Source organism: Myotis myotis, unplaced genomic scaffold (assembly GCF_014108235.1).
Source record: "Myotis myotis isolate mMyoMyo1 unplaced genomic scaffold, mMyoMyo1.p scaffold_m19_p_19, whole genome shotgun sequence".
Taxonomy (NCBI): domain Eukaryota; kingdom Metazoa; phylum Chordata; class Mammalia; order Chiroptera; family Vespertilionidae; genus Myotis; species Myotis myotis.
Window position 1 is genome coordinate 12,868,453 of NW_023416323.1, and position 16,256 is coordinate 12,884,708.

Sequence of the window (16,256 nt, forward strand, 5' to 3'; positions counted from 1 at the left end):
CCGTGGACGTGGACGGGTTCCATGTGCCCAACAGCTACATTCAGTTCAGGCACAGCTCTGGCGCCCTCTGGGGTGAATGAAGTGAGAAGCCACAGACAACACCCCAGAGAGCTCTCCCCTGGTCCTCCTGCTTCTCTGGAAATGGGTTCCCAAAATGGAGGGGGGAGATAGAAGTGAGACCCCAGGTGTCTGTGTGGACACGGGACCACACCGAGGGGCTCATCATTCCACTCTCCCCCTGCTGAACCCCCACAGCCCCACCCGCCTTGCCCACCAGAAGGGATGCTGATGCGGCAAGCTGGCGGGATTCTGGGTGGGCCACACTGCAAGAAAGAAGGACGCAGAGGCAGGGTAGAAACAACTGTATATTCCCTGGTTACAAAGCGGGGCTGTGGCAGTCACCAGCGCGTCTGGTGGGTCAGCAGACCAGCAGGGCCTCGTCGTCACTGGCCTCCAACGTTGGGGAGCAGGGGGGTGGGGGGCTCCTGCAGACACCCAGTGGCTCTGGTGGGTGGGGGCCTAGGGTGCTGCCGGCAGTGGGGGCTAGGGAGTGAGGGTCCTGGGCCGAGCAGGGCTCCCGAGGCGTGTCCACAGAAGCTGGGCTGTCCATCAGAGGGTCCCTGCAGGCCTTTCTGTCCTTGTCCACTGGCCTGTACTCTGGGTCCTGCAGGCTCAAGGGGGGCAGCACAGAAGGTCCCACCTCTGGTGTATGGACGGGGGCACTGGGGGACCCATCTCCAGCTGCCCCAGCGCTGCCTGTGTCCGTAAGGGGTGCTGGGGGGTCCAGGGCGGCCCCTGGTGCAGGCTGGAGGAGCCCGTCACCCAACACTGTCTGTGAGGTGCGCGCAGCAGTCAGCAGTGGGATCTGTCCTCGCGGTGCCCGCGGCCGGTGAAAGAGCCGGTTCCACAGGCGACCGAGCCGGCGGCGGGAGGGTCCTCTGCGGGAGGCATGCCTGCGCATCTGTCGCCGCATGGCTGTGCGAAGGTTCTGTAGCACGGAGGCCTGGAGGGTGGGTCGGCGGCTGAGGGGGCAGAGGTCAGCACGACCCCCAAGGGACCCAAGACCCCAAAAGACCAATTTGTCCTCCCCATCTGGCCACGGCCCCCATGTCACCCTCCCCCGGCCTCACTTCCCGCCTCCATCTACCCCACTTTGTCTCAGCATTCCCGCAGGTCCAGCCGGGATCTGAGGACTGCAGGGTCTCATGCCCTCTGGAGCTCACCTGGGATGCACTGTAGACAGGGAAGTCCTCCACAGGTGGAATGAGGCCCTGGGCAATGAGCTGCCCATAGGACGGGGGTGCCTCCCGCCGCACAAACTCAGCCTCGAGGCGTGTCATCTGCGTCTCAAAGGCCCTGAAAGCAAGGGGCAGAAGGGCAGCATAGCAGGGCTGGCCAGGACCCCACATTTCCCGCCTCCCACGGGGCACTGTGCAAGGGCTTACAGCAGGATGTGGGCCCTGCCACACCCTCCAGACATCCTGAGACGCCTGGACCCTGGATGCACAAGAGAAGTCCCACATGGGTGGCCCGAGCCCCAATTTACCCACAGCTGTAGGAACAGTGAGCCCAGAGCCTCTCTCCAAAGAAATGAAGAAGCTGAGGCTCATGGCCTGTGACCCCAGGCACCGGGCAGCAGTGAGGCACCGCCCGCCCACCTGTACTCCTGCGTGCGCAGTGAGTAGAGCTTGAAGGCGCAGCCCAAGGCGATGACGAGCAGCAGGCCACAGACCAGGCTGCCGATGAGGGCGGCGGTGATGACCTTCCGGGGCACGGCTGCCAGGCAGCCGTGCTCATCGCTGCCATCCTGGCAGTCCTCCTGGCCATCGCAGCGCCACGTCTCAAAGATGCACAGGTTGGTGCCACAGTGGAAGGTGCCAGGCTGGCAGGAGAAACAGTTCTTCTCGTCAGCGCCATCAGGGCAGCTTTTCTGGTTGTTGCAGCGGTCAGCAGGTGTGTAGCACAGGCCGCTGCCACCCTCGCAGGGGTACTGGTCCGGAGGGCAGGCGGGGCAGCCCTGTTCATCTCGGCCGCTAGCACAGTGCCACCAGCCATCGCAGCGCTGTGGCTCCGAGAAACAGCCCTGTTCACCTGTGTCACCCATGTCGCCCTCGATGCTGCTCCCACACGGCTGCTCCCACGGGAGGCAGTAGCCCTTCACCTGGTAGGTGGCATTGAAGCCGTGGCCAGCGCTGCGGGCGCGGGCATGGTAAGCCACAGTGAGGCGGCCCTGAGCAGCCTCAAGGCTCACGGGCCGGTGGTTGCTGCGGTAGGACAGCGTCTGCAGCAGGCGGTCCCCACGCTCACCCAGGCCCTCGTACACCTGCACGTAGTCGTCATAACCCAGCCGCAGCTCCAGCTGCAGCAGCACACGCCGCGTGTCTTGTGTGTCCACCAGCCATGTGCAGTGAAGGTCCGAGGGCCCTCGGGCTGCACCAAACAGGTCTGGGGAAGCAAAGGAGCCATAGAAGCTGCCCAGCCGCCGGCCACATGCCAGGTCAGGGCAGCCAGCCTCATCGGAGCCATCGCCGCAGTCCTGCGTGCCGTCGCAGCGCCGCTCTACAGGCAGGCAGCGCGTGGAGCGTGCCCCACTGCAGGGGAAGGTGCCCCCAGGGCACAGGCTTCCGGGTGGCTCGGAGGCAGGCGCTGAACAGTTGCCCTCATCAGAGCCATCGCCACACTCATCCACAGTGTTGCACTGCCATGGGCCCGGCAGGCACTTGCCATTATCACAGCGGAACTCGTCTGCCTGGCAGGACGCCTGGCCTAGTTTCCCTGTGGAATGAAGAGAGCAGAGGAAGATAGTGAGGGGAGGGCAGGGCCTCCTCCGGCATGGGGCCTGAGGGCCAGGAACAGGCAGGGTGGCTCCCCCATTCCAGTGGGGCCTCTGCAGGGCCAGAAGAGGCAGGAGACATAGAGGAGAGCCCCTGGCCTCGCATGGCCACCTGAGGCATAAAGACCCCTCGAATGTCAGGTAAACTAAGTCCCTGACCTGAGGTGCAGGGTGATCTGGGTGAAGGGGTGAGCCCCCACTCTAACCAATTCTGGAGTGGGATCAGTGACCTTGAGGGACTCCAAGGTACGCTGAGGCAGCAACATGACTAGTCCCCGTCCCACCACTGTGCTCAGCCTGATGGGGTTCCTGGAGGAGACCCAGGGGGGAGCAGGCAGATGGGGGGTGCTGCTCTGGCCCCAGGCGCCCACGTGGTGCACTGAGTGCTCTGTGGTGCCCTGCGATGCCGTTGCTGGTGTCACCTCGGATGTATGAGAGACGGAAGCCCTGGGCCTGGCCGGAGCTGGAGGCATCAGAGTGGAAGAAGATCCAGACATGGTCCCGGGCGGAGATGAAGGCAGGCGGGATGGCAGAGCCACAGAGCCGGAAGGCCTCCTGGCGGGGTGGGGCCGCTGGGCCCAGCATGAGCCAGTCCAGGGAACACTGGTGGGACTCCTCCACGTCAAAGTTGCGGAAGCTGCAAGGGTGGGTAGGCAGGCAGGGCCCATGTGGCCAAGGACCAGCAGAGAACGATCAGGCCTGAGCTTAGAACAAGGATGGCCAACCCGACCCTGCACCTCCGCTCCTCCACTCCCAGACACCCGGGATCTGAGGACAGATCCAAGAAGAATAAAAAACTCTGAATAGTATCCTTCACATCAGACCCTGCAGCTCTGGGAAGGCCTTGTCAGCACACACATAGCATCCCCACCCCAAAGCCAAAGTGGAGGCCTGACCAGTGAGGAGCCCCATCTTGGGCAATTCCCTCCCCTGATACCTTCCCAAGTGGGGAGACCCAAGGCCCCAGATCCCACCCACACTGGGTGTGCTGGGACAGACCCTGCACAAACTCACGGGCCTGTGCACTGTGGGGGAGGGGGCATGCCCCCAGGGTGGGGCTAGGCTGGGGCTAGGTGACAGCTTGTCACCTGGGAAGAAATTTATCAGCCCTGGACCTCTGGCCCAGGCTGTGGGACGAGCAGATCATAGAGCCCGGAGTCTTTGGAGGAGGGTGAAGTCTTTGAAGAGAATGTGCCTGAGAGCCACAGCCCTGTGACCACGGGAAAGCAGGCACAGACACTAGGACACCCTGATTGTGCCAGCACATCCCATGCTTTGGAGCTATGGAGTAACTGGGGGCCTTCTGAGCATCGGCATTTAGGAGAGTGACTCCCCAGCCAAATATCCCCATGGCCAGCCAGGCCAGGAGTTCCAGCATCTGTTCACCTCAACCCATTTCCCTCTGCATGTCCTGCAGCTGGAGCACCTGGGCTCCTGCTGAGACTGCCCTGAGGACCCTGGAGAAACCCTAGCTGCTAGCCACCCCTGCAGGACAGAGGAGATACCTCTGCCACCTCAGAGAGCTAGACCATGCCTACCAGCCCCCAGGGCTCCCATTCCTGGCAGGCCTTAGGTGACTCACAGCCCCCACAGCCACTGAGAGAGGCTCAGGGCAAGACGAGGCCCAGCTCCATGTAGCCAGCCACAGAGGCCCACAGAGACCTGGGAGCTGGGCACACTCACATGCTCACAGCACTCACTTGCTTACAGCGCACTCATGTTCACACCTGACTCTCACACGTACACTTGCATACTCACCTGCTCACATTTGTCCTCCTAACTTGCTCAGACATGTGCTCATGTACATGCATGTGCTTAGACTCACACATGTCATTTATACCTGCTGATTGAGCTCATACACATACACAAGCACACACGTGCTCAAACACATACACTCACATGTGCCCTCCACACCTGCTCACACATGCTCACATACATGCTCGCACATGCACTCCATGCCTGCCCACATATGCGCTCAGTCACATGCACCATCACATACATTCTCTCTCTCTCTCTCTTTCTCTCTCTCTCTCTCTCTCTCTCTCTCTCCCTCCCTCCCTCCCTCTTTCTTTCTCTCTCTCTTTCACACACACACACTTAGCACTTGCAGACCCATATAGGTTCCCTTGGACACCCCCCAGGGACTCCCATACCTGATGGTGATCATGTCGCCACGGTCACCCTGGATGTACCAGCTGCAGTTGGTGCCCGGCGGGTAGTTGAGGGGCCAGGCCGGGCTATAGATGACGCCACGCCGTTCTGTGTGCTGCTCCAGTTTCCCACTGCAGGCAGCTGTCAGGAGAGGAGGCGAAGTGCTGGCCTCACCTTTGGGTAGGAAGTGGGGGGAGGTGGGGACTCTTAGCTTGAGCACAGGCCTTTCCAAGGTGTGATAAAGGCCAGCCAAGGGTGGGCATAGCCAAGGGCAAGGCCACTACTTGAGACTTCATGGAAGTGGTGTATATGGAGGGACAAGAAGCACCCACATGGACTAAGGGCAGCCGTAGCCCCCAACCCCATCTGGGCACAGAGCCTAGGCCTTATCTCCCCTCCCTGGCAGGGCTGGAAGCGTGCCCAACAACAACTCCCCTCGGCACCGCTGAGGTGCAGCCTCTTGGCCTTGGCACCTCAGTTCAGTTAAGAATTCTGCACCCCTAGACCTGCCTGACCTCCCTGGGACTTGACAAATACAGCCCTCAGTCTGAGAGGAAAGAAGCTCTGTTCACCCAACACAGATGTGAGTACCTACTATGTGCCACACACAGTGCGAGGCATGCTGAATAAGACAGGCTCTGTGGAACTCACAGGCTGCGGAGGGCGGAGGGGATCAGGCTGACTTTATGCAGATCCCCTGCGTGGAATGAAAATAACAAAACAGGCCTGAAGGGAGGGGCAAATGTCCAGATGGGGCTGGAAACACAGGCTGGGTCTGATTACACAGAATTTGGGTTTTATCCTGAGCATAAGTGGGAAGCCACTGGAGGTAGAGCTCGTAACCAGATGAGAAAACTGAGGCTCAGAGAGAATAAGTGGCCAGCCCACGGCCACACAGCCAGTAAGTGGCAGTCAGAGTCCACCCTGTTCCTCTGGTACGGCCGTGCCTGCGCCAACGCATTTATGAAGTGTCACCATGCGCTGTACTAGGGACCGGTGCAGAGGTCACACCTGCCAGCGTGAGTGAGGGGCCACCATGCCCCTCCCCCCACAGCTCTCCTCACCACAGGCTCATTATACCCTCTTCATTATACATGCCCTCCACTTCCCAGCCTTCCCAGGACCAGGCAAGGCCCCTGCCCTTGGCTGCCCCCACCCCTCACTGCCCCTTCAACCTTTCACCACACTGCTTCACTGAATCCTCCCAAAAGCCTGTGGCAAAGGCGGGCCCTAATACAGACAGGAAACCTGAGGCTCAGGAAGACAAATGATGACCTGAGTCCAGTGCCATCACCTCCTCACTCTCCCACTGCCTGGCACCTTCCACTGTCTCCCCGGAAGCAGGGGTCTCTGCTGGCTCTCAACACAGCTTCACAAAATTTTGTCCTCATGCTCATAGGACAAGGACAAAATTCATCACAGTGGCACCAGCCCCTCACCTCTTCTGCCTCATCTCCCCCTATAACCCATCTTTCCACTCACACCTCCTGTAGTACCTCCCATGGGAGGGAAACTTTGTCATGCGGCCCCTGGCAGGATGCTCTCCCCACCCATTAGCCCATCCACTCCTACGGGCTTCAGCCCAGTGGCCCCTTCCCCAGGGGACCCTCCACTAGGGCTCCAGTCCCCCCGCTTCTCTCCTCCACAGCACCTGCCAGAGCAGCAATTTCCCTTTGAGTTGTGCTGGCTCTGGCTCAACACTGTGTCCCCAGGATCCCACACAGGGCCTGACACCCGGCAGGTGCTCAATAAATATGGGTCAACGAGAACTGGCCAGCCGAGCACCTGCTTAGCATTCGGAGGCATGAAACTCCTTCCACTGGGGCCGCCATGACCATGGAGGTCCAGTGACCCAATACTGTGACTGCCAGGGAGCCAAAACCCCCATTCCACAGCTCACAAGAAAGTCAAAGGACTAGAAGAAAAACACCACCACGTGACCCTAAAACAAGGCTGACCTCGCTCAGTTCGCCCTCAGTTCGCCAGGTCAGAGAGACGCTAGCCAAGACTCTCCACTTGGCACTCATCCTCGGAGGCTAGCCCTCCTGAACTTCAGATTTCTCACCCATAAATGGGAGCGATGCACGCTGGTCACAGGCCAGCAGAGGAAGGACTAAACAAACAGAATGGCCTGGCCATTGCCTCTGACAGGTGCAGCCACCAGCTTTGTGGACCTCACAGGGACCCTGGCTGTTGGCCTGGAGACACCCTGAGAGATGAGGGGTTATGCAAACCAGAAGAGACCTTCTCCTCTGGAAGGTGCCAGGTGGGAGGGTCACAGGCAGGGGGGCCTAGGCTGCTAGAGCGCATCTTCCCCCACACGGAGTCTCTGAAGCACTGGCCTGAGGCAGGGGGCCCAGGTCAGGCAAGCTGGGAACCACCGTATCCTCAGCCCCAGGACAGGATCTGGGCAGAGCAGGGCCCAGTCAATACCTGCTATGGCCTGGAAGCCTTCCCCAGAGACGAAACACTCAGAGGCCAGGTCTCTCACCCACACCGGCGGGAAAGCCATGCCTGCATGCCGTCCCTCTAGCCAGAATACTTCTCCCTCCAGGACTTATGTCTGGAGGGAGAAGTATTCTCTTGCAGGGGTCAGGAGGCCTGTCTCAGACCACCAGCCACGTCAGGAATAGATGACTGGACAGCTGCCAGGCCAGCTCTGCCTCTCAACAAAGCCTCCGACAACACATCCCCCAAACAGCCTCACTCCTGAGGGGCCCCCAGAGCTGCCCCAGAAATTCTCACATCCGGGGCAGCAATGTCATTCAGTTACTGTCTGCTCTTCTCCAAAGCGGGCCACAGAGAACACAGTTGTGTCAGCCCAGCCACGCAGAGTGAATGTGGAGCAGGAGGGAAGCCGGGGTCAGTGCAGGAAGCTGGGAGCTCTGGTCAGGGCCTCTTGACTGGACACCTCTTGGAGATGGGCTTGGAGGGTACCACCAGCGCAGACAACCAGCCCCAGCCCTCTTTGTGGTAGCAGGAAGCCCACCCAACACAGGATCCAGGCACAGGCAGGAGAACGTGGCTTAGGAACCCAATCTTGGGGCCTCTGCTTGTCCATCAGTAAAATGTGGTCAGTGGGTGCACTTCTCTGAGGGTGGTTGGGAAATCTGGAGAACGTGGCAGGCAGACATTCATGGGACGGGTGAGTGGGAGGCTACGTCCCGTGGGAGCTGAGGGTTGTGACAGGGTATGGGATGGGCCAGCAGTATGGGGAGCTGAGAGGACTGTGTGTTTGGGGAGATACTGGAGCAGAATAGAAGATTTGGGGGGTGCTTAGGAGACACTCAGAGAGATCTAGCAGAGCTTTAGCTGGAGGGGACCTGTGTTCACTCGGGCAGAAAATTCCCTTGGCCCTTGTGGCAAAGTGGCCTGCTCAAGTGGGCAAGGGATGATGGGGCATTTTTTAGAGCAGCGAGCGCCTTTCCTTCATCACATACTCTTGAGAGGGCCTGAGCCTGAGGAAGCACAGCTGCAGGCCCGGTTTCTAAAGGCCACCAATACCCCAGACAACCTGCCTGCTGTCACCAGACCACAGGAAGCTGGGACCCCCACCCCAGAAGCTCAGAGAAGCTGCCAGGTGAGTGCAGAACAGCCTGAAGACCTACCCAAGCCACCCCAGGTCATAGTAGCCACATGGCGGAGCCCAGAGTCCAAGGTGCAGGAGGCATTAGTCCCGGGGCTGAGATCCCCAGGACAGCCCAGCCAGGCCCTCAGGAGCCCAGTGAAGACTGGGAAGGGGCAAGGGGACAGTCCTGATCCAGGATCCTCACAGTAGGAGTCACAGGGAAAATCCTGAAAATGCAACCATGGAGCCCTGGGTCAGAGGGGGAGGGGGCCTCAGCTTCTAAGCTGTCTCTTAGCAATGCTAGAGGGGTCAGGGCTGGACTCCAGAAAAGGTAGGACTCAGACCACCACCTGTGACCACACAGACTGTTCGCAGCTCAAGACATGGGGACACTGAACACAGGCACCATGATGTGGACAGAGGCCCCTGGAGCTGGACAATGTGGACCTCCTGGGACTGAGGTCTTGATAACTAAGAACAAAATGTGAGGCGCTTGGTGGCTATCTTTCCCTCCCTGGCTCTGTGGGTGAACCTCATGCCTGTAGCATCCACACTGGGGCACAGGCATGTGGCAGACATGTCAACCCACCACACCAGCAGCAGGGCTGGCCTGGGGCTCGCATCTGTAAGACCCGCACGCCGTCCCGCTCCCTCACAGCCAGCCAGTCTTCTCCTGGAAATGGTGAGGGGGCCAGGACGCCAGGCAGGGCTGGGCTGACTCCGTGCTGAGCAAGGCAGGGCCCTAGGCCAGCAGAGTCAGCAGAGGAGGCGGGCTGCAGGGAGCCGGAGCTGGTGTGCAAGGAGAATCGGGAGGAGACTGACAGGCCGGGTCTGAGAGGCGGGCCCATGAGAGCGCTCTGTGGACTCTGGGCCTCCCATCCGTGACCTTGGCTAGCAGAGACACCTCTCTTTGAACCAGCCTCAGTGAGTTTCTGCTAAAGTTGAGCCCTGGGCAGAACTAGAAGTCCCCTATCTCCTGCCCCTCCATGCAGCACAGCAGATAGCAAACAAATCAGCAAGTACCCAGATTGGGGACCGCACATTCTCCCAGCTTCCTGAGGCCCTTCTTAGATGTCTCCTGGTGGCACCAAGGGCCATGAGAGTCTCTAGACTTACCCATTTGCCAAACCCTGGCAACCCCCTCAGCAAAGAGCAAATGCCCTCATGGGCTCATCCTCCCTTCCCACTCCTGACAGTCTTTGCTGCACTAGGCACAAGGCGCAAGCACAAAGATGGCCAGTGGACGGACAGACCCGGTCTAACAGGCAAAGGCAGGGGCAGAGCTCCAACTGTGTTTTCTCGGATATTATATGTCTATTTGGCATCCATTCATTGCAGGGCCAAACTACCGGTCAGCGTGTTCACCTCTCTCCTGCATGCCGGTTTGTCTGGAGCCTGCCTTTTCCCAGGCCGGCTGCTCCAAGGCTGAGCCCCCACCCGCCTTCTTACCTGATTCACACAGCAAGCCAATATTTCCCCTGCCTTAAACCATCCTAGCCAATTCTAAACGGTTTGCCTTGCCCTGCCTTGACGTTCCCACAGAAACTCCGATTGATGCTCTGGCCTTGGCCGCCCTGCATCAAACCTGATCGAATCTGTGGCCCTGCGTGGTGTGGCCAGTATCCCTTTCTCTCAAGACACATACGTAACAACTTCCGTCAACGGCATTGACCTCTCCGTGCCATCACTCAGTCATGCCTTTATAAATTAAATCCCAGGTATAATTCAAAAACAGGCAGCATCTCTGGCAGCTCGTGGCCCTTGGGGAACCCCACAGCCTACAGGAAGTACAATCTGTCAACCCTAATAACAGGCTTTGAAGTAAGTCTTATTATTGCACCCATTTTATAGACGTGGAAACTGACATTCAGGGAAGTTTAAGCTTGCCTAAAGTCAAACAGCCTCTGTGGGATGCAGAAAAGATACACTAGGACTGACCTCAGAGGTAGAACCCGGACCTTGAAGGCCTGTCCTCAGAGGTTACTAAACCGGAAGGCAGGGAAGAAGGGAAGAGGAAGGGGAGTGTCTTACTCACCTAAAGCAGGAACTGCGCTGCTGAGCCGGCCAGTGAGAACGATGTTCACTGCGAAAAACATAAAGAGGGTCCAGGGGAGGGTGGCTCCTGGGACCTAGGCACCTGCCGTTCAGGGGCACAAGACAACATAGCCCCAACTCCAGGCTGGTTGGCTTCCTCTCACAGAGCAAAAGCCCCAAGCACTGCTACAGAGGCTGCTGCTCCCAGCTGGGCCTGCAGGGACCCCAGAGGGTCTCAGAACACACTGCACACCTACAGCAGAAGAGCGCAGTGCGCAAGCCGGGCTGCACCTGACCACTCCTGCCACTCCCCACGCCTGGGAACTCTAACTCACTTGGGAGGGGTATGTTCCTGTCTCCTGTTGGGTTTGAGAAGCTCAGGCCTGGACCACCCATCAGAGAGAGGCCCTGGCTGTTCAAGAGGTTCCTGCCACCTCAGCCACTGCCAGCCAGGAGGTAGGAAAGACGTGCTGATCCCCCATTTTACAGGGGTGCACGCCTAGGAGAGGTCAGGGGCGTCTTTACTGTGCCACTCTAACCTCGAGAAGGGAGGCAAGGAACTCTCCTGAAACCCACCCCCTCAAGTACCCCCCCCCCCCCCCCCCCAGGGTTTGTCCTCTGCTTTCCTGCACTGCTTTCCTGCAGGGGAACCAGGAGGATATGGGCAAACCCAACTTCGCAGTGGTTCAGGGCGCCCCCTCCACCCAACATTGTGAGCCAAGGAAGGCAGAGGGTGTCTCTGGAGGGGTTAACCCCACCTGGCGAGGAAGCAGGGGCAACTGCCCCCTCTCGGGACACCCAGGCTCTGGGCCACATCTGGGCAGGGAGGGCCGTGGGAAGCCAAAGGGCTGGCCGCCTGCCCTGCCCGGGGAGCCCACCCAGCACTCAGAGTCCAGAGCACAGACCACCAAGAGGTTGGGGAGGGAGCACTTGGAAGCTCACACAAGAGGCAGGTGTCTTCCCTCACCCCCCCCCCCCCCCTCACACACACACACACACACACACACACACACACGGCACCCTGATTCTTGCAGGGACAGGGGATCATGTAGCTTCAAACCTTCAGGTTTCTTTTTAACTGTCATTTCAGGAGCTTCAGCAAACCTATGGGGTTCCAGTGCCTTCCTCAATGACACCACAGGGTGTCCAGGACTGACCCCCGGCTCAGAGAAGGGCCTCCCCCCTTTATCCTGGTAAATAAGGGGCCATGTGCACCGAGGGTCTAATTAACTCTTTCCTTCTCTCCCCGACATAGGGCCCTGGAAAGGTGGGCAGACAAACTCCTGGGTAGGGCAGGAACCCCCCTGGCAGGCGCCTGGCCTGGACGGGCCCCTGGGCCTCCCCAGGCACCACTGAACTGAAGGGGCCGGCCCTGGTCCCGAGAAGACACAAAAGGGGGCCTGGGGCATTCTCGCAGCGGCCTCCGCCGGGCATCCGGAGTCCAGCCTCCGGTCAGCACCGCCCCCACCCTGACTACGGGCAGAAAAAGGAGACTTCCTGGCGGGGGGGGGGGCGAAGGGGCAGCCGGCCTCGCCTTTGTCCGCAGCTCCGGAGGCCCCGGGCGCCCGCCGCCGCCAGCACGCACAGCCTCCCCGCGCGTCGCCCGCTCGGAGCCGCGAGGGGCCGGGGTCGCCCACCAGGCCCGCGACCCAGCAGGCCCCGAGCTCCCCGGCGCCGGCTCCGGAAGCCCGGCCGCAGGGAGAGGGCGGGGCGGAGGGTCCCGTCCGGGCGCGGCGGGGTCTGCGAGACCCGGGCCCGGACCCCGCGGCCTGCGCGGCCCACTCACCCAAGCAGACGACCGCCAGCTGCGCCCGGGCGCCCGGCGCCCCCTCCGGCCCCGCGACCGCCCGCAGCTCCATGCCCGCCCCGGCCGCCTGCAGGCCCGCCTCCTGCCCCCCGGGTCCCGCTAGGGCTCCGGCTCGGGCTCGGGCTCCGACTCCCGCAGCGGCTGCGGGCCCGGCGCGGGTGGCGGCGTCTTGGCGAGGCGGCGGTGCAGGCCGGCGGCGCGCGGGGCCACATCGGCCGCGGCGTCACGGGCCCCGCGGGGGCTCAGCGGCGGCCACCAGGGAGGACCCCCGCCCGCCGCTGCCCCCACGCCCCGGGCGCCCAGCCGCGGCCGGCCTGTGCCCGGGGGCCGCCGGCGCGCCCATGCCCCGCGCCGCGCCGCGCAGCCCGCCCGGCCGGTGCCACCGGTGGTGGGTCCGCAGGTCTGGGTCCTCCCGCCCGGCCCCTCGCCCGCCCGGAGCTCCGAGGCCGCGCCGCGCCAGCCACGTGACGCGCCCGCCGAGCCGCAGTGGCGCTGGCGGGGCGGGAGGAGGCGCGGGGCGGGCCGGGGCGCGCGCCCTGCTCGGGTGCTGGACAGCTCCGCGCCCGCCGCTCGGCCCGGTCCGCGCCCTCGGGCCCTGGAGCCGGCCCTCCAGGTGGGCCTTTCCCCCGGGGCCGAGTCAGCGATGGCCGGGCCTCCCGTGGTGGAGCCCGGCGCCCGGGAGTGCTGGGCAGCGCGGGGAGGAGGGCTGGTAGAAGGTGGCGGCCAGAGAAAGGAGCTGCATCGGGCTGCTCGGGGACCTGAGGGCAGGACAGCCTGCCCCTCCGACCCGACCCCCTGTCTGCCACAGCCCCAGGAGCCATGCCACACCCCTGCGGTGAATCCCTCTGTGCACAGCAAGGCCTGTGAGGGCATATTGGGGGTCACACTCAGAGGCTTTTGGAAACGCACCCCTCCCAGCGGCCCCTGAGCCCGTCCAGTCATCCGTGCTGGCACTGGGACGTGGAGAGGCGGCCTGCTTCTCGGGATTGGGCCACCACCTGAGAAAGCAGTCAGCAGAGGGGTGGGCTCCGAAGCAGCAGAAACCTGGAGAGACATAAAGGAGGGCTGAGAAGGCCATTTAGGGTCAAGCAGGTCAGCCCTCCTTCCTTGAGAATGATGTGAAACCTGACGTCCCCAAAGGTTCCTGGCATGGAGGCTGGTATGGCCTGCCCACCCCCCGCTGGGGCTCAGGACCCTCGGCACCCCCCCTCGCTCACCTTGGATCAGAGCCTGTTAAGAGAGAGCGTTGAGAGGAACTGGTGTTCTGTTAGTAAAAGTTTTTAGTTTTTCTGGTTTTTCTTGTTCTCTTGTAATTTCTTTGATTTTTCCAAAGCAGACTTCTCCTTGGGAGATGTACTAAAGGATTTGAGAATAAAATGACAAGATAAACAATGCATGTATGGTAAAGAGCACTAGCCTGCCGTCATCTGGTGTCTGAATTTCCTCAGACTGCTCACTACCTTTGTGCGTGGCAGAATGGCAAACCGTTTGGCTGAAGTAGGCGCACGGCAGGGAGCACCGCAGCTTTGTCCCCTCCTCAATGTACATAACGCGTTACCTAAGGAATCCAGCGTGAAGACCAGTGCCAGGAGGAGTCCTGCCAAGAGCCTGAGACAAAAAGAAAAAGATGAGCCCCTACATATACCCATCAAAATATCCTCCCATATTTTGGATCAAAGGAGAAAGGTTAACAGAAGTTCTACAGTCATAAAACATGACTATATTAAAGCGCTAAATTGCCTAAATCTGGTAACAGTTCATTGTCAACCCTCATAAAGCCACATGGCAGGGGACCACCAACCACTGCACAACAGTGTGGGGTCATAAAACAAACAACAACCTATCTTGATTTAAACGTTCGATCACTTGTTCATCATAGACTTTTCACATGTATTTTTATTTTTTTAAACATAATTCATTTTGACACTGACTGCTTCTGTGGGTCTGTTGGTCCTCCTGCCAGGCTGGGGTAGTGTATGGGGGCACAAACTTAAACCCTGCCCATATTGAGACTGATTGACATCCCATTTCTGGTTTAGTCCCTCCGTGGTCTAGTGTCCTACAGGCTGCCGCCCTAGGCGAGGGAGGGGGGCAGTTTGCTGGGAGTCCCCGGGGTAGCCCTGGCTCAGTCCTCTCCCCCAAACCATCTCACCTCACCTGGAACAGTTTCTAGCTGCAGGATTCCACAGCCTGGCTGCAGGCACCTGCTCCCTCCGCCTCTGCAACCTTTTAACAAACATCCTGTATTGGCATGAGCTGTATCCAGGAGGTCTCTGTCCCACACAGGGCTGTCCTACAGAGGGCTGCTCGGGGGACCTGAGGTCAGGACAGCATGCAGTGGCTCCCAAGTAGTAAACAATTCAGTGCTGAAACAGGGTGGTGCAAGTAATAGACCCAGAGAATGTGTAAACTGGTTGGGACAGACACGGGAGGAGCAGGGCAGCAGGGATCAGGGTCCTGCAAGCGGGAAGCTGGCCTTCCCAGTTAGGAAGAAGCAAAGATGCTGTCACTCAGGTGTGTCCCATGAGACGTGGACTGTGAGCCTTCGAGGCCTTCTGCAATCTCTTCCAGGAGTGAGAAGAAGAGGACAAGCAGGAGGGGGAGGGAAGGGGCACAGAGGTGTCCCACATAAATCCCTGTCCAGAACAAGGGGCACTGCCATCGCCCCATCAGTGGCTGCATGCCCTGAGGCTGCCACAGGACACAGAGTAAGCCACTGCCTCTGGAGAATCCTGTCGCCCCCTCCGCCATCCGCCCACCTGCAGATGTAAACTGAAGCCCTCTCCTATCCAATTGGTTGCTGGGTACTACATAGAGGATGCTGAGTTGAATGGTAATTATCTTTCTTGAATTCAAATAGTTAGAATATAGCTGAGGGTCAAAGGTCAAAAGTAGCTTTGGCAAGTAAAACTGAAACAAGGTCCTACAACCACCTGGTCCAGGTTTAGTGCAGATGTCTTCCTTTCTCCAAGGAAGACAAACCCGTCATTGTCCCACCTGACATCTAGACTGGACACCTCCCCCTCTGCACTTTCCCTGTTGCACCCAGCTCAGTTCGTGGCCACATCACTTACTGAGGAGATAACTTCTATTCCGATCTTTCCACACCGTCCATCACTGAGTGCTAATAGTCGCCACATGTATCTCCAGTCTGTCCACTTCTCTCCATCACCACGACCACCTCCCTGGTCCCAGCCACCATCTCCTCTCTCTTGGACCTCTGCAGAAGCCTCCTAAGTGATCACCTGCCTCCCAATCAACAGCTCATATTTTTAACAAGCAAAGTGATCACGTCCCCTGCAGAAAATGCTACAGAACAGACTTCAAAGTTTTTAACCTGAGCCTGGTGATACTATGGGACTAGCCCTGCCTACCAAGACCCCCTCTCCAGCCAACTCCTTCTGTTCTCAGAACGTTTCCACTCTTCCCAGAACTAATTCTGACCCTTACTCTGTTCTGCCAGGACACCAGTCAGGAAGCAGAGCCAGAGTGCATTTGGAGGACTGTGAGCAGCCCTCGGAGCAGCCTCCCCAGGGCCCAGGGTCCCCTGGAGAGAAACATCCCAAACACCCAAGGCCAGCGACTCAGCTGGTGAGAGGGGAGCTCTGTATGCCTCTGTGGCCGGTGTCTCCTTGGGCAGAACCCATCCCTGGGTGTGTTATAAGGTTTTTGGGGGCCCCTGCAGATGAGCCTCCCAAGACAGTGTCTTCTAAAAGGCTATTTTTCTCTCACAGACATTAAAATTCCTGCCTCTCAACTGATGTTTTAAAATCTCAGCCACTTAAGTAGAAACAAACATGAAAGCCTGTGACTATGGGATTTCTGAATGGCATCTAATATTGTACAACTTTTAAATAAGATGG

At 59.7% G+C, this 16,256-nt stretch overlaps 1 protein-coding gene across 6 annotated transcripts; it reads right to left on the bottom strand.

Annotated features, from left to right (window-relative positions):
• Positions 1–330: 330 nt before the first annotated feature.
• On the bottom strand, positions 331–12,848 carry LRP3 (LDL receptor related protein 3). Of its 6 annotated transcripts, none has more exons than XM_036346289.1 (7): positions 12,373–12,848; positions 10,588–10,635; positions 4,987–5,158; positions 3,256–3,470; positions 1,659–2,775; positions 1,224–1,356; positions 331–988 (listed from the first exon to the last, which is right to left on the bottom strand). In XM_036346289.1, exons 1-7 carry the CDS (start codon positions 12,443–12,445, stop codon positions 419–421), a joined length of 2,328 nt encoding a protein of 775 aa, XP_036202182.1. In that variant the 5' UTR covers positions 12,446–12,848; the 3' UTR covers positions 331–418. The 6 variants fall into 6 exon arrangements, with proteins under 6 accessions (XP_036202182.1, XP_036202183.1, XP_036202181.1 ...); XM_036346290.1 differs by having other exon boundaries at positions 333–1,003; positions 4,987–5,125; positions 12,373–12,847; XM_036346288.1 differs by having other exon boundaries at positions 333–1,003; positions 12,373–12,847.
• Between the last annotated feature and the right edge of the window lie 3,408 nt (positions 12,849–16,256).

Excerpts from the sequence above, each read along its gene's own strand:
- LRP3 (XM_036346288.1), bottom strand. The coding sequence starts at position 12,445 with ATGGAGCTGCGGGCGGTCGCGGGGCCGGAGGGGGCGCCGGGCGCCCGG. Across the intron at positions 2,776-3,255 it reads CCGTCTCTCATACATCCGAG|GGAAACTAGGCCAGGCGTCC; the intron begins GTGACACCAGCA and ends TTCATTCCACAG. Across the intron at positions 1,004-1,223 it reads CTGTCTACAGTGCATCCCAG|GCCTCCGTGCTACAGAACCT; the intron begins GTGAGCTCCAGA and ends CCCACCCTCCAG.